The 22,321-nt window shown below is 43.5% G+C and overlaps 1 protein-coding gene across 6 annotated transcripts in view; it reads left to right on the top strand.

The window, feature by feature from the left end:
* The window catches only part of SRGAP3 (SLIT-ROBO Rho GTPase activating protein 3), a 266,808-nt gene that overhangs the window by 205,168 nt on the left and 39,319 nt on the right, over nt 1-22,321 (top strand). For all 6 annotated transcript variants that reach the window (XR_012906465.1, XM_075938720.1, XM_075938717.1 and 3 more), the window contains 4 exons: nt 17,655-17,876; nt 18,867-18,968; nt 19,255-19,452; nt 21,112-21,196. Coding sequence is in view for 5 of the 6 variants with exons in the window: in XM_075938720.1 (XP_075794835.1) it covers nt 17,655-17,876; nt 18,867-18,968; nt 19,255-19,452; nt 21,112-21,196 (607 nt within the window). In the remaining variant the exon portion in view is untranslated. The remainder of the gene's footprint in view (nt 1-17,654; nt 17,877-18,866; nt 18,969-19,254; nt 19,453-21,111; nt 21,197-22,321) is intronic.

Genomic DNA, 22,321 nt, shown 5'->3' with positions numbered 1-22,321 from the left:
GTATATGTGTGTGTGTGTGTGTGTGTGTGCGCATATATATAGATATATGTATGTGTGTATATACATACATGCAGGAATCAGTTTATGCACACTTAATGTAGCCACTTTCGTAGTTACGGGGCAGAGCTCAACTGTTGTTCAACAGCTGTTGTTCAACAGCATGACAGCATGGGGCTGGGCTGAGCAACTGCTTTGCATAAGAAAAGTGAAATTGACTTAGTGCAGAGAACCAGCACAAAACCTGTGCACCCTAATTTGAAGGGCCTACCTGGGGCCTGAGTAGTGCATAGCCTTTAGGCCTGGCTTGGCCTCTCTGCAGAAGTGAAATTTGCCCAAAGGGAGAACTGAAGCTGAGCAAAGGGCCTAAGAGCAGACTGACATTCTTCAAAGGACTTAGGCTTGATGCATTGCAGTTATGATTATTCATCCAGCTGCTCCACCCAACATCAACAAAAGTGATGATTAATGATGTGAAGGGTTTTCTCTCTGGAACATAATAGGGGTTACAGAAGGGCTCCTGCAGGCAGTTCATATCCAGCACAAATTGCCATTTAGAGTTTTATGATGTGTACTTGTATCTGAACCATCAGATCACTGGATTTGAAATTTAGTAGCGTTTTAAAAAAAGCCCATAGCTCCGATGGGCAAATGCCAGTCTTAGACCCGCGCTTTATGTTTCTCATGTTATCAACTCCAAAGCAGAATCACAACTTTAATATGTGCTAGACTCTTCTCAGTTCTGGTGAGATCCTGGGTCTCAACTGCTTGTGGAGAAGGTAGACTTCTTCTGGGGTCACTGAATCTAATGAGGAGGGCAAAACTGGATCAGAGTACTTGTGAATTAGCACACATGACTGTCCCTGGCTTTACATTAAATGGGCTTTGCTCCATCCTTTCTGATAGGCAGGGATTTTACAACATTGAGAAAGTCGTGTGAGTCCTTGATTTAAAGACTGATCTTTTGCAATTTCGTCAAATGAAGCATGCCAGAATTTTAGGACTCTTGGATTGTTTTCTTTGTTCTATTACTTATTTATTGCATTGCATGGCTTGGATTAATCTCTGATGGTCATGTCTGTAAAATGGGGATAACACTATTCAGATGATACATGTCATAGGATTTAGTTGGTATTAATATGTGGAAATACAAGAGCATATTTCCTTGCTGAATCTCATATGCATCCTTCTTAAACTGCATTCTAGATGCTATAGTGATGCTATATGTGTTCCCCATATTGAAGACAGACAGATAGGTAAAGGGGCGGTATTCTGAACAACCTGCCATTCAGAAAAATGAGTATATCAGCCAGTTTATTGTTGTACTCAATTGCCGAGTTGTATGGGCACTAGAAAACTTAGTTGATGGCATTGCCATTTTTCACACAGTCAAGTAATGTACACTCAAGCAGGGAAGCAGAGATGCCAGTCAGAGTTACAGCACTAAAAGTCCTCAAGCAAAGCATTTGTTTCCGTCAAAGCAAAATGTAGGGTGTTGCAAATATGTCGAGAGCACAAGCCGGGAAAAGAAGAGACACATAAAAGGCCCTCTAGCTGGGGCACATCAACAGGAAAACTGTTTCTTCCTCTACTATGGCAAGAGTATAAAAGCAGGGTATGGATGAAGTAGGTTGTGGAGATGTTGCTGAATCTCAGGCCTGTTATCAAAGAAGTTAGAGTAGTGGTCTCCTTCCCTAATGAGGGACTTAGGTCTAATGGCTAGAGCGGAAGATAGATCATGTTAGGACTCCTTGGTTTTATTTTCACATTGGTAACTGAGCCTCTCCATGACTTTCAACTAGGGTTGCCAGATGGTTGAAACAAAAATACCGAACACGCGCCCCCTCAGCCCCCCCCCCCAAAAAAAAACCACCAGGAAAAAATTCTGTTGAAGAGGGGAAAAAAGGGGGGCAGCCCAAAGTTGTTGAGGAAAAAAAAAGACTCCAAGGACTTCTTAAGCCAAAAAAAATATATATATATTAAAATAAAACAGCATGTCCCCTTTAAGAGTGAGTGCAGGGATAGGAACAGGGGAGAAGTTGAGCACTAAGACCCAGAGAAAGTAATTGCTTCCCCTAGGTCTTTTGGCCGGCAGCCATTTTGTGCCGGCAGCCTTGGGGAACCCGGTAAGCCTGGGCGCTGACTGTTTGTAGGGTTGCCAGGTGCCCAGCATTTTCGCCTCCGGGCCGGGGAAAAATTCAGAGAATATCAGACATCTCAGGTGTCCGGTATTCTCTGAATTTTTTACCGGACAGGAGCCGAAAATACCGGACTGTCCGGGTGAATACCAGACACCTGGCAACCCTACTTTCAATAAGTCACCCAGAGCTTGATTTTGCAACAGGGCCTTTCATTTTACAGGGCCATAATATTGCACCCCCAATTAATTGCATGCACCAACAACCAAGAGAGGCCGTGCATGCAGCCAACTGCTAGACTAGCTCCCAAGCGATGCCCTGAAACAGGAAGTTAAACACATGGGCCACGAATTTATAAATATAGCCTGTGTGCCTCAATCCAGATATATAGGCTCCTAAATAAAAATGGGCCTGAGGTTAAGAGGTGCTGAAGTCACCTGGAGGTACAGATGCTCAGTTCCTCTGAAAATTAGCCCATTTTTATTTAAGTGCCCAGGGAAAGCATTTTCAGCCCACATTGCCATAATTTCCACCCATGGCTAATTGCCTGAGCATAATGGTGTCTACAAAATCAGAGGCCAGGGCTCTCTGTCTCACTGGGCTTCATTTTGCCCATGTTTATATGAGGAGGATACTCACAGATGGCAGATCCTCAGCTGGTTTAATCAGTCTGACTCCATTGACTTTAATGGAGAGCCCTCCATTTATACAAGGCGAGGCTCTATCGAAGAGCATATTTGTCCCCTAATTTCTCTATTTTTCTAGTCTGGCGTTATTTCCAAATGCTGTGACACCACGTTCTACCTCTGCCCCCAGCTTCAAGAGATCTTCCTGGCATTCCGCATTCCTCTGGAATATCACAAATAAATCACTGCCCCCAGGTTGAGACATAGACATATAAATGATGGGAAAGGGAAGAGACACAAAGTCTAGCGGTCCAACTTCTGACCTCATTTACCCAGGATTTGTCAAGAATTACTCAGATTTACACCAGTGAATTTGAAATCAGAATTGGATCCAAAATAGTTTTCTTTTTACCTGTTTTGCTTTGTTTGTTTTTTCATTCAAAGGAAAGGTCACTTGGCATCAGCATTTTATTTCCCTTATAAAAGGCACATCAGCAACTCTGTAGAGCACCCCACTTAGATTGCTGGCCTGTATCTCAGGCCTTCTGTCACATGTCAGAGATCCTAATGGCAGAATGAGAACCAGACAATGTTGGTCATGGGTGCTCTATGCAAAGTGCAGATTTAAGAGAGTTGTTGCACGTAGCCTGTTCTATTACTCAAAAGTAGCCCTCTCTGAGTTGCAGGTGCCTTTGCTTCAGCTTGATATACTGCATACATCCAGCTGAGAGATCTCACTGCTTCAGGGGGTTTCAAATAAAGTCAACAGCATAGCAATAAAAAGAATAAACAGCGTCTATCAGGGGGAATTAGAGTCTCTCAAAAGACTCAGTGCAATTCTTGACAGCCTTTCCAGCCTGCTGTGTCCATATTATTCGGTTTCCTGCTGAGGGGGCAAGTCTGCAAAGCCACTGGCAATTCCAGCACCTGATCCAGTTACTACTTCTGCCCATTGGAGAGCAGAGGGGAAGGAGGAGAAAAATCTTTTCTGTGAAAGCAAAATGAAGACTGGGTCAGGAGATACTAGAGAGAAGCCTTCCCTTCCTTTCCGTTCCAGTCACTGAATGCCAGTTTAGAGAGCTGTGTTCTGAGGAATATATGCACCCCAGGGCTGTACAACTATGAGTTTTCATCTGGAATGATAAAACTTAAACAGTAAGGTGCATATCTGCAATGAACTATTGTGAAGGACTAGTTGTGGGGCATGACAGTTGTTCACCAGATTCCCATCTTTTATTGAAGGAAAAAAGCTAGATAACCTTCATAACGTGACCTGAATGTAACCAAAGCAGCAATGGCTGCCAGACTTTGCAGAGAGCCTGAAACAATAGAAGCACCTGTTCATTTCAGTGGGCACTAACTCAGATGCTAATGATGAAATTTCAAATGTCAACATAATTATCTGTTTTGCTATAAAGAAGAGAAGGTAGATCATATTATGAAGATTTACCATAACATTTCCCAAGGTGTGGGGTAATCCCCAACAATGTGCAAAGAGTTATTCAGGGAGAAGAAATGGGGTGCAAAAGATATACAAATGTATATAACACATAGTGGCATTGCAGAAGTGTGCTGTTAGTTTCATTTTCTTGAAGATGGGCTCTTCTTTCAAAAGTTTTGGGAAATACGGGACTCAAAGTATTTTCTCTGATAGGTATTTTCTGTAATAGATTCATCTGGACACTGCTTTTGTGAAGGTTTCCATCAAACATCAAATCATTTGAATTGAATACAGTGATGTGGATAGAGCTGATTTTAGTCTGGTATTACACAATATCCCCATGTTACCCTATGGGCTTATTTAATGCCGTGACTGAGGCAAGTACAGATTTGAACAATTGGCCATAATGATCGGTTAGGTAAATTGTTTCCTTTATGAATAATAATCTTTAGGCTTAGGCTGAATTCTGCTCTTAGTTATACCCTTGCAGCCTCACTGGAATAAATGTATCCCTAATTTAAATGCACAGCCAGGATTTGTCCCCTTGTGTTCTCTGAGGCTGCAGAGGTACCAACAGGGCAAAATTAGGATGTTTGACATTTAAATAATGAAATTCAAACATCTGAAATGAATCTTCTATGATAAATCATTTCAGGGGTCATAGGGCTGGATTCTGCTGCATGTGTTCTTGTTGACTTGTACCTTATTTTGTGAGTGTCCTCTGGAAATCAGTGGGGCCACTTGTGAGGTAAAATACTACTCAGATGAGGAAGAGTAGCAGAATTGGGTTGATAGATATTAGAGAGAAAAAAAGTCTGTAGATCCCCTGGGCTAGTTCTCAGCCAATTTAAGGTTCTCTACAAAAAAATCTGAAAAACTTTGGCCAGACTGAATTTCAAAGTAATTCGCTTGATAGGATCCCTGCCTGTTCCCTTAGAAAACTGTAGCACAGCCTAGATATTGCCTTCAGCAGTTTTTGGGGGTTTAAAAGGTCCAGAACACTGATAAACGGGGTCATCGTAATCCTTAGCTGCGTGAATAGCACCTTCCTGTTATTTAGAATGGAGCCTTTTGATTGCTCTATGCTGACCACAGAAACTGAAGTTTCGTTTGTGGCCCTAGAGATTATCCAACTCTTATTCTGGTTGAGATGATCTCTTGTGCTGTGATGTCTTAAGCTATTCCAAGCCCTGGCTTTAAATTGACAGCTTCTTGCTAGACATTTCTTGAACGTTATCAGATGGGGTAGTTTCTGATTGAGCTGTTTGACTCCTATTTTAGGCTGGCTACTGAGGCTAAGCTGGATATGCAGAACTGGGAGGAAACATTCAAGAAAGATAAAATGTCTGAGCAGAAAAACTTTTGAGTTCTTAAATATGTTCATCTTATCTGCAATAGGGCTGTTCTTAAAAGGCATTGATTTTGTACAATTCTTCTTTTTCCCCCATCCTCCATCTTTGTCCTGATTCACATGTCAGACATTTATACAGATAATCACTTTGTGGTGATGGTGATTGAGAGTGAATTCCAGGGACCCTTAGGGTGCTGTATAGATGCACCCTAAACTTGAAATAAGATATGCCATTTGTGCTGTGCAAATGGCGTATCTTAGCTCAAATCTATTTTGAAATTTGAAATTTGGCAAATCTACACAGCACCAAAATTTGAAATAACGCCCTATTTCAAATCATCCCGTATCCGTCGTGCAATGAGGTTTACCAGCATAGATTCATAGAATCGTAAGGCTAGAACAGACCTCAGGAGGCCATTGAGTCCAGCCCCCTGCCCAAAGCAGGACCAACCCTCACTAAATCATCCCAGCCAGGGCTTTGTCAAGCCAGGATTTAAAAACCTCTAGGGATGGAGATTCCACCCCCCCCCCCCCCAGGTAACCCATTTCAGTGCTTCACCACCCTCCTAGTGAAATAGCTTTTCTTAATAATAGACCTCCCCCACTGTAACTTAAAACCACTGCTCCTTTTTCTGCCATCCATTATTACTGAGAACAGCCTCTCTCCATCCTCTTTGGAACCTCCCGTCAGGAAGTTGAAGGCTGCTATCAAATCCCCCCTCACTCTTCCTTTTGCAGACTAAATATTTTGGAAAATATTTTGAAATAACAGGTAGCTTTTGTAGATGTGGAGTAGCCAAGCAGTGTAGACGTACCCTTAGACACTGCAGCAGTGAGGGTCATATAAGAACCTAGACACATCTCTCTTTTTTTCCAAGTCTTTCCTAAAGTCTGAGTGAGAGTTGTATAGTTCCAAAGGAAAAGAACAGGTAACTTAATGTATGTCATCATGAAACTCTGCGTTGGTTATAGGGTTCTGCTAGTAGATATGGAATCTATGCTCCAAAATGGTTCCCAGGACAAAGATATGAGAGCAGATAACAAAGCATTCCTAGTGTAGGGGATCAGCTATAGAACTCTTTTCCAGAGATGTTCAGGCAAATTCACAGTCTGGCCACCTTTCACAAACATTGCAAAACGTTACTCTTTGAGACACTCTGTCTGTCATAAGCCATGCTCACAGCTACTTCTGTTCCCAAACCCTTGCCAGCCAGAGAAACCCTGCTCTAAGCAGTTTTGACCACAAAAGAGAGATGTGCTAGAGACTCCATGAAGTCCACTGTTGATTTTATGTGGAAGATGCTCAAATAGCATGGTGATGGGCAGCAATATAAAACCCTAGGAAAGATAGTTAGATGGATGGAGGTGGGGCCAGTTACTTGAATGTATTTGATGCAACTGAAAGCAGAATCCAAGGCTGTGTCCAGACTCAGGGGTTTTTTTCCGAAAAAGTAGCCTTTTTCCGAAAAAACTTCACCTGCGTCTAGACTGCAGCTGCGTTCTTTCGAAATTAAATCGAAAGAACGCGGCTTTTCTTTCGACGGTGGTAAACCTCATTTTACGAGGAAGAACGACTTTTTTCGAAAGTGCTCTTTCGAAAAAAGGCGTTCTTGAATGCAAACAGGGGTTTTTCAAAAGAGAGCATCCAGACTGCCTTTCGAAAAAGCGGCTTGCTTTTTCGAAAGTTCCGCTTGCAGTCTAGACGCTCTTTTTCGAAAGAGGCTTTTTCAAAAGTATCTTTCGAAAAAGCGTCTTTCGAAAGAGGCTTGCAGTCTAGACATAGCCCAAGATAAGATCTTTAAATAGAATTCAGGATCTTCTAGTTCCAGCCTTGTGCTGAACACAGTATGTTTTCTGGCACCATTTCCCTCTTTCTCCAGTTTTGTCAAAATTCACAGTTGTAAATTTCCAATCAAGAGCCTCTCTTTAATGTTTCTAACACTCAGAAGGTGTGTAATTTATCCCTCTACCAAGGGCCAGCAAAAGCTCTGTGCATCATTTAGGTCCCAGTTCTTAGGATAAGCCCTGGGAATACATGAAGTGGTGCAAAGCTCTTGAGCTAATCCAGCTTCTACCCAGAAGCATTTTTGCATTACATTTGACCAAATGATACTGGGCTCATATGGGGGCAAGCCATAGACATTTTGTGAATATTCAAATCTTTTGAAAGAGAAATAGTTATCTATTCAAAATACGCTGCTTAACTCTCTTCCTGTCCATGCGGGAAGGCATGGAGCTCTGTTGTGCTGCTGCACTGCAGCATTTTGCTGTGAGAAGTTATGAACAAGCCCATTTTTGCTAGTGGGTGCGGAGGCTGATAATCATGCCTTGCTGTCTTACAAAGGAGGTCAGTATTATCAACTCTTTTTTTTACAGATGGGGAATCTGAAGCCCAGAGAGGGACTGTCACTTGTCCTAGATCACCATCGGGCTCTGAACATTAATTGGGGCCTCCATGCACTGCTGACAAATTAACAGTAATAAATTACTCATGTGTCAAAGTGCTTTCAGTTCCCACTGCATGTCAAGCAGTGCTCTCAATAATGAAAGGAGCAGTTTTGACCAGATCATATTAATGAATTTAGTTAGAAATAAAAACAAATGCGGATGTCTTCATTTTTGCCAACACTTGTTTAATAATGTGGTCAGAGTGAATGTATTTTCTTTTGCCAAAGTTTGCACCTTGTAAATGATTATTTCCCTTGCTTGGAAAGTTCATACACCAATCCTATTTGCTAGTTCTTTTTTGGTGTGTGTGCTGATTCAGAAATACCACGGAGCCTGTAAATCGTTATTGTAAGAAAACTGAGAGAGATTTTGTTTGACAGCCCTTGCTACCTTTGTGTGAAGAGTGGTGGTAGTTTCCCTAAGAACAAAACATGCCCCTTCTTTACAGCTTTCAGTCCATCCCCCAACAGCTAAAGTTGAAAGGACAGCCCTAAATTCACCATGTCTTTTCAAGGAATAATCCACCAATACATTCTGCTTAATAAAAAAAAAGAAAAGAAAAAGCTAAGAAAACTTACATATATTGGAGATTTGCTGGAGGGATTTTAGGGAAAAATGAAATCTAGGTTAAAATACCGCCCACCATCCCCCAGACAAAAGTACTCCAGAGACTACTGAGTTAATTAACTGTAGCTGGATTTTAAAAAGGGCTAGGTGGGTTTAAGGCCAGTAATATTTGTTATGTAAGACAAAGATATTCAGTTCATCCTCCAATGCATTAATTTCATTGCTGCAGGACTCGGGAAAGAGCCTCTCACCCCTATTTCCTGACACACATCACTGCATGTGTCTGGGAGTACAGCAGGTAGTTTTTAACATTTCCTTTGAAATATCCAGGTATTGGTTCCAGGCACAATACTGAACTTGATGGACCCAGTCGTTCCTATGCAGAATCAGAGTCCATGGTCCCAATTCCAGTGACTTTTTAAAGGGTGTTAAGATCAGGTCCTAACTGTGAAAATGTTGCACACTGAGTTTTTGGAAGAAAAGGTGACGCCTTTGGAAGAGTTCGGGGTGTCTACATTCTCTTGTATCCAAACACAGGCTTTCTGATTCTTCGCTTGAGTCCCCAGTTAACCTATGACAGTGTAAATATTCCATGGAATTGATAGGGGTGGTTTTGTTGTGAGTCAGAAATATGGGTATACTCCTTGGGAATCAGTAAGTGGATCAGGACTGTAGAGTGCCATGTACCTTGGCTGCATGAAGATAAGCCGAACTGCTTGGTATCAGACAGCCATCCCCTTTCAGTGCAAATGACAACTCAGCAGGGACAATTCATTGAAATTGGAACCCAGAAAATTGGGAAGAGAGGTGACCGGTCCTTAACGAATATTGAGCACACATCAAAAGATCAGTCCAGTTTCAGAAAAATCCCTTATTTAAAATTGGAAATTGGTAAAAATCTCTAGAACTGGGTAGACTTTGGGTTTGTGCCCATTGCAGTTAAATGACAGCAGGTGTTCCTAGCACTGTGAAGAGTCTGTTCATTCTTAGGCAGATGGAAGAGTACAACAATTTACGGTTATTTTTGCACTCAGAGAATGTTTCCTTCTCTGCTACCTGGAGGAATTGTTTTGCCTCCTTGCTACTGAAATGGTTTACGAAGGTTTATCCTGGTTTAAAGGTAGCTTCAAGTGGGGGATTATCATGAATCAGGGAGTCACTAAACCTTAAATTTAATCCTGGCATTGCCAGCAGACTCATAGTATGTGGGCGTGTTGCTCAACTTTTCCACCTCAGTTTTCTCATAATTGCTAAATATCAAAATCACGAGTACCTTATCATTACCTTGGCTAGATAACTAGAGCTGAAAATATTGTTCCAGTCGTCATTGCAAACACTTTGGGAGATTGAGAGGTTGGTGTTTCTCCATCTCTTTGAAAAGTATAAAGATTAAAATACATGGTAAATAATAGTATCCGCAACAAAATACCAAGAGAGCTTGCTGGCTCTTTACAAATAACCAGCAATGGGGAATAATTTTAATCAGTGAGGGTTGACTGTTGTTTACTATGCCACCTCACTTCTTTTCTGAAGAAATAGCTATGGCAGCCACACCAGTCTGTGCTGTTGTGCAATCTAGACAAGCTCTTAATCTCTCTGGGCATGTCTACACTAGGAAATAATTTCAAAATAAGTAAATTGAAATAACTCCTGAAATAACAGAATCGAAATAGCGTGTCCCCACTGATTGGTGCCCTCCACGGACAGGGGATGGACACTTCCTGTGGATGCTTGGTCCCCTTCACTCTATGGAAGCTTGCCACACCAGACAGCTACCGCTCCATCGGGAAACAGTTTGGTGTGGGGATATCCACAGTTGGGGCCATGCTCCTGCAAGTAGCCAAGGCCATAAACCACGTGTTGCTACGGAGGGTTGTCACTCTGGGGAACATCGACAGCATCATTGATGGCTTTGCGACCATGGGCTTGCGACCAGATGGCACTCACATCCCCATCCTGGCCACCAACCTCTGTACCTCAGACTACATCAACAGGAAGGGGTATTTCTGAATGGAGCTGCAGACCCTCATGGACCATAAAGGATGCTTCACAGACATAACGTCGGCATGGCCATGAAGTGTGTGTTTTGCACCTTAAAGGGGAGGTTCCGGAGACTCTTCACCCCCTTGGACCTCAGCAAGTGCAACATCCCCTTTGTGGTGGTGGCCTGCTGTGTGCTCCACAACCTCTGTGAGAGGAAAGGGGAGACTTTCCTGCCAGGGTGGGAGGCAGAGGCTGTCTGGCTGGCTAGGGCATATGAGCAGCCAGACACCAGTGCCATTCAGCGAGCATATCAAGGGGCTGTGCTCATCAGGGAGGCCTTGAGGGAGAGTTTCAGCAAAGGCTACATGAGACTCTCCCCTGTGCCTCTCCACAAGGGACCCCTGCATTCCCTCTGTGTACCTTTCCTCTCCCACCCCTTCTTTCCCCTGCCTTCCCTTTCCCCCTCTCCTGCAGAGCAAAGAAAAAGCCTTAAAAAAACTAAGACTTTATTTGGGGGATCTGCAACAGGGGAGAGATTGGGGAATGAACCTGGAATGAGGGGGGGCGGACTCAGGGATGGGGTCTGGACTGGTGCCTGCCTTGGTCAGCTCAGGAGGCTTCAGCTGCCCAAGAGGTCCCATGACCCCATATTCTGGGGCCCCAGCAGACCCTAGGGGCTAGGAAGTGAAGCCGCGGGTTACTGGTGGCCCGCTTCATGCATGAGACCATGCATTCCATTACCAAGGTAAGGGAAGAGCATGTGGCCTTGTGCTGGTGCACCAGCAGGTCCCAGGCAGCTTTCCACTGCTCCTGGTCAACCTGGCGCTCCCCCGGTCAGTGAGCCACTCCTGGCGCTACTCGTTGAGCCCCTGGATGAGGGATGGGAGGCAGGCCATCTGCTCCCTCATGAGGTTTTCCCTGGTGTTTCCTCCTGCGGATCCCGTGGAGTCAGGAAGATGGTGTGGACCAGCTGCGAGTGTGGTGTGTCTCAATTTACCTCTTTAAAAGAAAAAAAGCTGATATTTCCTTTCTCACAAGGGTGTTGTGATGCCTGATTTGTTATTATCTTAAAACTCTGCATTCCTCAGGTAAAAGGCCCTACATATGTGCCAGGAATTACAGGTTGAACCTCTCTAGTCTGGCACACTCTGGTCTGGCATGATTTTGTTAGCTGGATATCCAGTGTGTGAGGCCAAATTTTCTGCAGTCCCATAAAGTTTGTTTACAGCCGCAAGTCCTGGTTCTCAGTGTTATTTAGCTCTAATTTACCCTACAAGTCTTGTAAGAACCCAGCAAGCAGTGGAAATGTGGGTAATGCTGCTAGACAATATTGACCTACTGTGGTCTGGCAAATTCTCTGTGTTGGCATCAGTCAGGTCTGGAGGATGCCATATTAGAGAGATTTAACCTATATTAATAATTGTAGTTCTGATATTTGCAAAGAGAAGAGTGGAACTAGAAAATGCCATTTGTTTTGACACTGGGAAAAGGAGTCTGAAACCTTTTTTTCTTTGTGTCTCTTTGAAGCGTTTTTTTTCTTTCTTTTCTGAGCACCAGAGTGTGAAGCATCAGGCACGGTGCTAATCAGCAGAGACTGAAAAGCTGTAAAAATGTTGTTAGTAAGGCGGCTGCCCTAATTGTCAGTAGCAGCAGAGTTATTGGCATTCCTGTAACTGCTGGGTTCAGCATGAATTCATCATTTAAAAAAAATGAGGCAAAACAACATTATGGAGAACTCCAAGATGTGTCTGAATTGTGAGGTTTTCAGAAGTATTTGGCACTGACTTAACTCTTCTTCAATAAAATCAGTGATTCTCAGTGATTTCTGTGGCAGCAGTTAGGCCGATACTGGATGCTTTGTTAAATGCCACCATTTGGCAGACACACATTTTCGATTTATATTTTTGACCTGCTGATTGGTGTGATAATGGTTGGGGATCCACATTGGCAGAGATTTGAAGATCTCTTCAGCAAAGACTTGTGGCCTTTTGGAAGCACTAGGTGCTGATCAGCTGATTCTGAAGTAAGACAACATTTTCTTGTCATGTCAACACATGGATCATGACTCCTCCCATAAATGCAGAAATCTCGTTAACGGGAAGGGCATCCACCTGTATCTAATGTGAGCAGATCATAGAGTCAAGATCCCTCTGTTGACCTGGTTTAGCTTTTATTCTCCCTCCTGCTTGGAATTTTATTGTGGCATTCTGAAAGGCTGATTTCCTGGCATTGTGACATTAGTTTCAAAAGAGCTTCCTTTTGTAAGTGATATTTCCTGTAACTTACATCATTGGCTGACTGTTCAGTTATATGCTTGAATATCAGAGAAGAACGTTGATGTCCTGGAATCTGTAAGGCAATGTAAGGCAACTTCCACTCACAGTTCTAGCATAGCTGGATGTTTGTTCTAAAATTGTCAGTGATGAAAGAGTTAACAACAATATTTTGAATGGCCATCACTAGGCTTCAGTGTTAACACCTCTTTGAAGACTCAGGAAGGCACAATGCATCAGTTCACTATCATCTTTTTCCTTCAACTGTAAATGCTAGACACCAATTTTGAAGAAAGGTTGAATTCTGCTGATGTGGCCTTCAAAAAAATGTCAACATGTCCAACTGCCAGCAGTTAGCCTACTTTAAGTTAAGACGGGTCAGGATAAAGGGTCTGTGACTATAGTACGTGCCCCAAATCAGCTATTGCACAAGTTTGAAGCCTGGGTCAGGGCAGGCTGAGTATGCTCACATATCTGTGTGCAGGAGTCAGCCCATCATGCTTTTGCTCCCACTTTTAGCACACAGTAACACAAAAACCATCTCCGTGTGACTTAATCTGAATTGAGGGATGTCGCTTCACATCAGTACATAGGAGAAGATGCTGTCTTTGTCTGGAGTTGCTTGTGGCGGTAACTGAGTTTTAACATTTCACTTCAAGTTTAGTGATGGTAACATTTTGATTTAGAATTCTGTGGCTATTTTTTCATATGACTTAATTCTTTTTTTCTCCCTTCAGTATTTTGCTCAGAAAGTTGATGCTGTGATTGCAGTTCTGGAAACTGGAGTCATCTGTGTATCCATGGAACAGTCTATTTTAGATTACTTTTGATTAGACTAACCAGGCAGGCCTGCTGATAGGGGAGGTGAGAAGGGGGAAAAGGAGGCAGTTGCCCTGAGGCCCAGAGATTCAGAGAGGCCTGGGGCTTCCTGTCACTGCTAATGTGACAGCAGCGGTGGTCAGAGCCCTGGGCCCTTTAAATTGCTACTAGATTGATTCAGGCTATGAGGGCTAAGGTCTGAGAGCCACACCGCACTCCGGGCTGGCTGCCGCACCCCACCTCTTCTGGAAGCACAGAGCTGGGTCCCTCCCCCTTGCCTAGGAGCTCTCACAGGCTGTGGGTTCCCCTGAACTGAGCCAAATTCTTTCTGTCTTTTCATTTCATTTTTTAGGCTATGCTGGTTACCATGGTATCTTGTTTCAGCAGTTACTCTACAGGATCGAATGTGGCCTACCCTTATCTTAAATTAGGTCCTGATCCTATGGTTGGATCCTCATGGGCCAAGAGCCCTTGTACCCACACCAAATCCCACTGAAGTCAAGCAGTGAAATTGCTGTACCTGAAGCTTTAGAATGTAAACTCCTTGGCCCAAAGACTGTTTGTTAGGCACCTCATACCACCTTTAGTGGTGAAGAAGTAACACATATTACTAACAGGCTCCCCCTGGCTGACATTAATATGAACCTATCACTTTACAAATAAGATGGCAGGTTCTGTGATGAGCTTGAGTACCTGAACTCAGCCCGCCAGCTCTATTTCACATAGATTACTTTAGTAGCTATCAAACAGTAAAGAATCGTAGTCTTGGCTAGAGTTAAGTGAATAACTGATTTTGTTTTGTTTTGGTAATGAAAAATTAAATAAAACCTTTTGTTTTTGTTTCAAACCAAAACTGATTTTCTTTTGGCATTTCTCAACTGGAAAAATTTAGTTTGAATGAAATGAAAGGTTTCAAATGTTGATTCATACCAATATTTCAAAATGAAATGTCAGTACGATGCATATGCAAAATGTTGAAATGTCTAATGATTTCCCTCCAAAAATCAGTCTTTTCAGCCAAAACTATTTGCAGATTTTTTTTTTTTTTTGGTGAATTTACTATTTGATAAAAAACATTTCGCTCAATTCTAGTCATTACTGACATGGTACCAACACCAGTAATAACTGAGTGGTTGTTTAATATTAATGATCTGATTCTGGACCATGGTAGTAGCCTGTGTAATGCAGTTTGAAAACGCAATAGAGGCAATGTTGCAATAGCATTGGGTTTTATTTTTCAGGAGAGGGTTTAATCCACTGCAAATGTTGAGAAATTGTTTATTTATATCAGCCATCTAAATTGTCCAGCTAGATCAGGCAGCTCTCTAGCTATTTTCAGTTACAACTAAAACAATGATAAACGTTGTTTGCTGCTGTTTTATTCATATGTCAGCAAAACTCCTTAACTTCTACAATTTGGTATTTGTAATATAAATTGTATTGCAGCAGCTTAGGATAATTCAGTAGCAGTTGTTAGTTAGGTGACATTCAAAACAAAAGATACTTCCAACTCTTGATCCCCCCATGTCAGTAATCTATAGTGGGGTGGAAGGAAAGGGGAAGGTTATTTTAGACATACCCCAGCGTGCAGGTGCCAGGAGTAAATGAATGTGAAGTTCCTCCTCCCCAACACAGCTGCCTCAGGGCTCCTTTATCCTGAACTTCAGCCTGTCTTCTGCCCCAATGTGGGGGCCTCAAAGAACTCTGTTCATACACCTTAATCTTTACCTGCAGTACCTTCTGTTTCAGTCTTGTCCTGCATCAGAGCTGAGACATCTTCTGACTGTCCATTCTAGCTCAGTCCCCTTTCAGACCTGCTAATGCAACTCAGTGCTGATGTATTGCAATTCCACCTTTTCCAGTCTTCTTTCCCTCTCTGCACACAGCTATACCTGCTTTTGGGGTGAGATCCAAAACTTGAACGTCCCGTCTTTGCCTGTGCACCTGTCCTGACCCACAGCATACATGATCTTCAAGACTTGGTCCTCTGTAAAGTAGAATCTGCCAGCCAAGCTAGAATTACATAGTGGTTTTGCAGCATAGCCAACACTCTAGGGATTGGGAGGAGACCATAGAAGTCATTTTTACTAGCTGGTGACTGACCCTTAGCAGCGAATCCAACGCTGTTGATACATCAGACAAATAAGACTCAATTATATTGAAAAAGAGGGTTTCAATTTTTGTACCGCAATTAGCTTTCAGTTCTGTCATTTTCCCCAAGAAGGAATGACCACATATGCATGAGAAACTTTTCCGTCTCGAATAAGAGAGAGCAGAATAATGGAATCATCTTCACTGCTGCGATGGAGAGTGTTTAAATGCCAGTTTACTTTAATGTCTGTCTGTCCTAGCTAATTTTGATGAATGCATTTCTGTGCTTACAAGGTACAGTAAATTGACGGAGGAGAAATAAGCCAGTCAGAGTCAGTGAAAAAGGGGCATGCATCTTGGAAACCTATGACCTTTTTTCTCCCTGACTTCCATCTTGTGCAATATGATAAGTTAGCAGAGTTGGGCCTGATAAGAATTTTGCCCAGGAAATTGCAGGGTGTGGCAACAGTAGATAGAGCCCTGCAAATCCGTAGATATCCACTTTATATCCATGAGTGTCCACAGGATGTAGATGTGGATAATCACTGCTCATTTTGTCTGATACAAAATTTGTATCCTCATCTCTATCGTGAATCCTGCAAATTTGCAGATATCCATGGCTCATTTTTTGCAGATACAGATGCAGATACAAAGTTTGGATCTGCACAGGGTCTAGCAGTGGGCATTAGTGAAGGACTAGTTGACAGGCTTCCCTCCAGAACTTGTTCAGTATCCCAGCCTGGCTGTAGACCAGGGCTACTCAACACATGGTCTGTTGGCCTGTTTGTTTGCGTCCGGCGGTGCGGTTTGCGTTTACGTGGGGCTCAACATGTGGCCCCTGGGTGGGAACCTTTGAACATGGATTCCACTGGGAATACGCTCCACAATAGCGAGGCCTCTCCCAGGTGGGGTGAGCATTGAAAGACGTAAGCGGATGGGCCGGCTGGAACAGACAGGTACTCAGAGTTTCTAGCCCCCAGGGAGGAGGTTCTGGGAGCACCACCGGGGCATTGTGGGAAGTGCTGGCTGCTTAGCCTTGTGGGCAGAGCCTGAGAGGTGCTGAGTGGCTCACACTGGCCGTGTTTGGGTCCGGCACCACAGCTTAAGGCTTAATCTTTGTATTCATGCCCATCAGTGTGAAAGACGCTATTTGCATATATATTTGCATGAGTATGCAACCACACTTAAGTTGTGGCCCTCGGCATGTGCTGTGAGTATCGTTGTGGCCCCCAAGACTTCCAAAGTTGAGTAGCCCTGCTGTAGATGGTACTATGACTTTTGGAGGTGCTGCCCATCTGCAGAGCTCTGTCAGCCTTAGCAGGGCTTAGGGTATGTCTACCCGGCAGCAGAGTGGTGTGATTCTCAGCTAGGGGGAAACATACCTGTGCTAGCTTTGATAAAGCCGGTGTGCTAAAAATCAAGCATAGCTGCAGCTGTGTCAGTGGCAGGAGGAGCTAGCCACCTCAAATATGGACCTGTCTGAGACCCAAGGCACTTGCAGGCTAGCCCTGCTCACTGCCTACCCTCCCCTAGCTACTCTCTTTTTTAGCACGCTGTCTCATTCAGACCTAGAGGATATATTTCCTTGAGCTGGAATGTACTTCACCTGCTTGGAATGGCCACAGTCCAGTGAGGGTAACTGGTAGTATTTCCTTTCATTCGTCCAGCGACTCTGAGCGCGTACTGTATGCTCCATGTCCTACTGCTTTGTATGTTATTGAAGCATGTTATTAAACAGCTGATGTGTTCTACTCCAGAAGTAGCTACTGATAAAATGATTCCTTGGGCCCATAGATGGTTGGGAAAGTGTTCTGGAACCCTTTGGGGTGAAGGGGATATTTAAATGTGGGAACTCTTTACTCGCATTACCCAGTCTGTGAACATGACCTTTCTTCAATAATTCTTCCCCCCCTTCCACAGTGTTGTGATCTGGGATTCCATGCCAGTCTAGCTCGAACATTCAGGACGTACCTCTCTGCTGAATATAACCTAGAAACCTCCCGCCATGAGGGCCTGGACATCATTGAGAATGCGGTGGACAACCTGGACGCACGGAGTGACAAGCACACAGTCATGGACATGTGCAACCAGGTCTTCTGCCCTCCGCTGAAGTTTGAATTCCAGCCTCACATGGGGGATGAGGTACTGGACCTGCAGAAGAGAGCTTCAGCTATTTGTCATATCCTGAATAATCCTACCTTCCTCTCACCCTTGCCTGTGATCTTTAACTTCGTTCCCACCCTGTTGTCACTGTGCTTCTGTTCATGCTTCTTTCTTAATAGGCCATTTGGCTCATTTTGAGCCACTTCTTTTTCCTGCTTATTATTCAGGTATTTTACAAACTCTTTGGAAAACCTGTGATGTGATCCCTGCCTGATCAACCCAACTTGAAGTCAGACTGTCGCTCTTTAAATATTCCTTTGTGTATCTCTTTTCAACTGCCATGTGATAAATGATTTGCTTAGGCCCAGATACAGGGCATTACCAGTTAGAGATGAGTTGAGGTATTCAACCTCTCAGCCTACCAGGAAAAGACATGCTTAAGGAGGGAGGATGGGGTAATCTACTGTAAAATCTCGAATATAATTCGCACCGATATATAAGGTGCACACTGACTTTTGAATTTGATCATAATGGAAAAATCTCTACTCCTATATATAATGCGCACCCTGACTTTTGCAAGTCTGTGGTATGCCAGTGCATCGTATTTCCTGCCATTTTGAATTGCCGGTTGATTGCACGTGAGCGTATGTCTATAGAATATGCTGCACCTGAAAAACATAAGGTAGTTAGTTATGCTGAGGCTCATGGCAACAGAGTTGCCAGCCATGAATTTGATGGCATAGCAGAGTCGAGCATTCGACTTTGGCGACGGCGGAAAGAGCGCCTGCAAGCGTTGCCTCAGACAAAGATGGCTGAGCGAGGTCTTAGCATAGCGTCAGCACGGAACTGCCAAAATAAAACTTTAAACAATAACTCCTATATATAATGCGCACCCTGACTTTGACCCTAAAACACTCGGGGGAAAAAAGTGCGCATTGTATTCGAGATTTTACGGTAATTGCTTAAAGCATTCCTAATGTGTCCAGTGAATGATCCAATCTCCTCTCTCTGGTTTTGTTGCTCCCTCAGGTATGCCAGGTGAGCGCCCAACAGCCTGTGCAGACAGAGTTACTCATGCGATATCACCAGCTGCAGTCTAGACTTACCACTCTCAAGATAGAGAATGAGGAGGTGAGGGCAATAACTGGCTTTGATCTTTATTCCGGTGGGTTGTGCTAATGACTACAGTCTGGGCCACATGACCTTCAACATTCTGTGCTAGACCTTTCAGTCAGTGACAGTGGTTGGGTTGGAATCTTGGGCAATGCTGAAGCGTTTGGTGGCTTTTCTGAAGATGCCCATTGACTTCAGTGGACATTGGACCGAGCCCAATACGTAAAAGCTGTACGGTGGCCAATTGTTGTGGCCTAAATATGTCATTCTCCCAGTTTGTTTCACAACTGCTTTGCTCCCGCAGGTACGAAAAACTCTGGATGCCACTATGCAGACCTTGCAGGACATGTTGACGGTGGAAGATTTTGATGTTTCAGATGCCTTCCAGCATAGTCGCTCCACTGAGTCAGTCAAATCAGCTGCTTCAGAGACCTACATGAGTAAAATAAACATTGCCAAGAGGAGAGCCAACCAACAGGAAACTGAAATGTTCTATTTTACAGTGAGTTTCATTTCATGCGAGAGAGGCTATGCAGCATTAATTGGTTGGGTTGTGTCCCATTTAAAATGTTTGTTAGTGAACGGCAAGAGCCAGTTTGGTCTGTTTAAATATTTGTCTTGTGTTTTGTTTGAAATTGAAATGTGCATTTCTCAGCTGTAGGGAAATGCACGGGGAACAACCAGGCATCCTTGTTTTACTTTAAAAAAGCAACCACTTGAAAAGCTAGCTGTGGAAGGTGACTAGAAATGAACTCAGAAACTCAATAATGGGCAATAGAACTTTGTGCTCCAGCCTGCTGATCTGAAACCAACCCAGTTTCTGAATGTTACCATGTGAGGGTCTATGTAAAACACGTTTGGTGGTCTCTGTCCAAATCCCATAGATGTCACTCTGTGGAACTGTCAGTCCAGCCCACCTACCCTCAGCAAAAACCTACAGGCATGGCTAAATCTCCATTTCGAGATGTATCTCCTGTTGTTCTGTGGAGCGTACGGGATTTGCTCCTTTTGCCACATACGGCCTCTCCATGGACCCTCAGGGGATCCACCTGCATCCCGGGGTGATAATAGGCCAAGGCGATCCATGTGGGGAGCCCAGGCCTCCGCTTTAACTCTTGGACTTAAGTATTGTCCTTGCTCAAGAGGTGCAGCCTGGCATCTGCCCTGGGGACAAATGTAAGGGCCATTTCCACCATGGAAAGGTGGCTGTAGGAAGATACCCCCAACCTGGAGCTGTAATGTCTTTCTGCAGTGAACTCTGTAGGTTGGGTACATAGGTTGTGTTTGTTCTGGCCTGACCACTTTTCCATTGTGCAGATCCAGGACCTGCAGAACAGACTCATTATTATTTCTATTTCAAGTATCAGAGATGACTTAAAGACAAAGGTCCCATGTTCTCAGCAAAGCATGTGTTACTGAAGGTGGATGGTAACATGGCATGACTTGCAGTGTCCAATGGTACATTCATATGTGCAGTTGGTCTTACAGCTTCCCTGTGATTATTACTTCATGGTTCCCCTTCAGAGAGTCATTGTGATTTTATTTGTAAGTCGGTTTTTTAAGGCATTTTGAAAAAGTTGTCATCTCTCTCGCTTTCTTCCCCATTTCTGACATGTATAAAGTTATTGGCCTCCGAGGCATTATTGGGTATGAGGCAGTCTCTAAATAAAACATGAAGTTTACGCATTGAATAAGACTAGTTGCTTAGCATAAGTATCTGATCTCCCGAGTCAGGAAGATCTCATGCACTAGGAATTCTCCCTTCCTTATCGCTGTTTGCACAAAGACAGAGCCCTGTCTCTGGAAGGAAAAGCTCATTGCTTATTGGGGCCATTCCCAGAAGCCTAACAAAGGAAGGCTTTCTTTGTACTGTTTTCTTTGGGGTTCCTTGTGTTCCAAAGCCCTGACCTCAAGCACATGGCACAATACAAAGAATTCTGGGCTAATAAGGTCAATGGGACTGCTGTTTGAGTAGTGAAAAGTGAAAGAGCAAATTTTAACCTATCCTTGGTTCAATATGTAACTGAAGTCCAGCCTACGAGACTCTCCTGCTGAATTGCCTTCCAGCAATCCCCCAGGCAAAAATGTGTATCAATTAGAAAGCCCTTTCACCAAGAATCCTTACCCATCTTGTATTTGTGCATGTTTGTTTTTCTTCCAGAAATTTAAAGAGTATTTGAATGGCAGTAACCTTATCACCAAGCTCCAGGCTAAACATGATTTACTGAAGCAGACTCTTGGAGAAGGTGAGTTGTAGGGTCCCGTCCAGAAAGAAACCTTGCATCTTCCAGCAGGATTTCACACCTGACCTTGAACTTTTAAAATATCACCTTCTACTTTCCTTTCCCTGGGTGAATGCTAGTCTCTACAATTAGCTGCTTCTTCTAAGCTTAACAGACGATGTACAAAAATATTCTTGCCCAAATCACCTTGGATACGTCTACACTGGCCCCTTTTCCGGAAGGGGCATGTTAATTTGAGCTATCGTAATAGGGAAATCCGCGGGGGATTTAAATATCCCCCGCAGCATTTAAATAAAAATGTCCGCCGCTTTTTTCCGGCTTTTAGAAAAGCCGGAAAAGAGCGTCTACACTGGCCCCGATCCTCCGGAAAAAGCGCCCTTTTCCGGAGGATCTTATTCCTACTTTGAAGGAGGAATAAGATCCTCCGGAAAAGGGTGCTTTTTCCGGAGGATCAGGGCCAGTGTAGACGCTCTTTTCCGGCTTTTCTAAAAGCCGGAAAAAAGCGGCGGACATTTTTATTTAAATGCCGCGGGGGATATTTAAATCCCCCGCGGATTTCCCTATTACGATAGCTCAAATTAACATGCCCCTTCCGGAAAAGGGGCCAGTGTAGACGTAGCCCTTAAGTTTTCACTGAGAGTAGATTGTGAATTCAAATTGTAAATGTTAGGCTGCATTATTCCTACTTACACAATCCGGTGCACTTGGTGCCTGGAAGGATGCAGCCCAGAATTACTGCTATATTATTTTATGATATCCCACTTTCTTCAGCAGCAACCAAAGGGTTAACTGCACAAAATGGTGGAAAAAGCCCAAACTCAATGGAAGCTATTTTAACAGGGATGTTATACACTTCATTGTTTTCATTGGCAATTAAAGGGTCATTTTTCAAATACATTAGCCTTCCAGATTAGGTTTTGTACATTAAACATTTTTATGAGCACTTATATGAATTGAAATGCTTGCAGAAATGTAATTTTAAATTAAATTTCCCGCAGCGCTGGAAACGCAAAGCCAGCTGCAGTAGCAGCACTGTGCTAAGCATGAGGACTTGGCAGGGAAACTGACTGGAAACACACAGTGGTTAACCTTCTGGTCCAGTTTGACTTTCCAAGTGAAATGCAGAAA

Source organism: Pelodiscus sinensis, chromosome 11 (assembly GCF_049634645.1).
Source record: "Pelodiscus sinensis isolate JC-2024 chromosome 11, ASM4963464v1, whole genome shotgun sequence".
In the NCBI taxonomy this organism is placed as follows: Eukaryota; Metazoa; Chordata; order Testudines; family Trionychidae; genus Pelodiscus; species Pelodiscus sinensis.
Note: the sequence above shows the minus strand (reverse complement) of the source record. Positions and strands in the feature narration are given on the sequence as shown.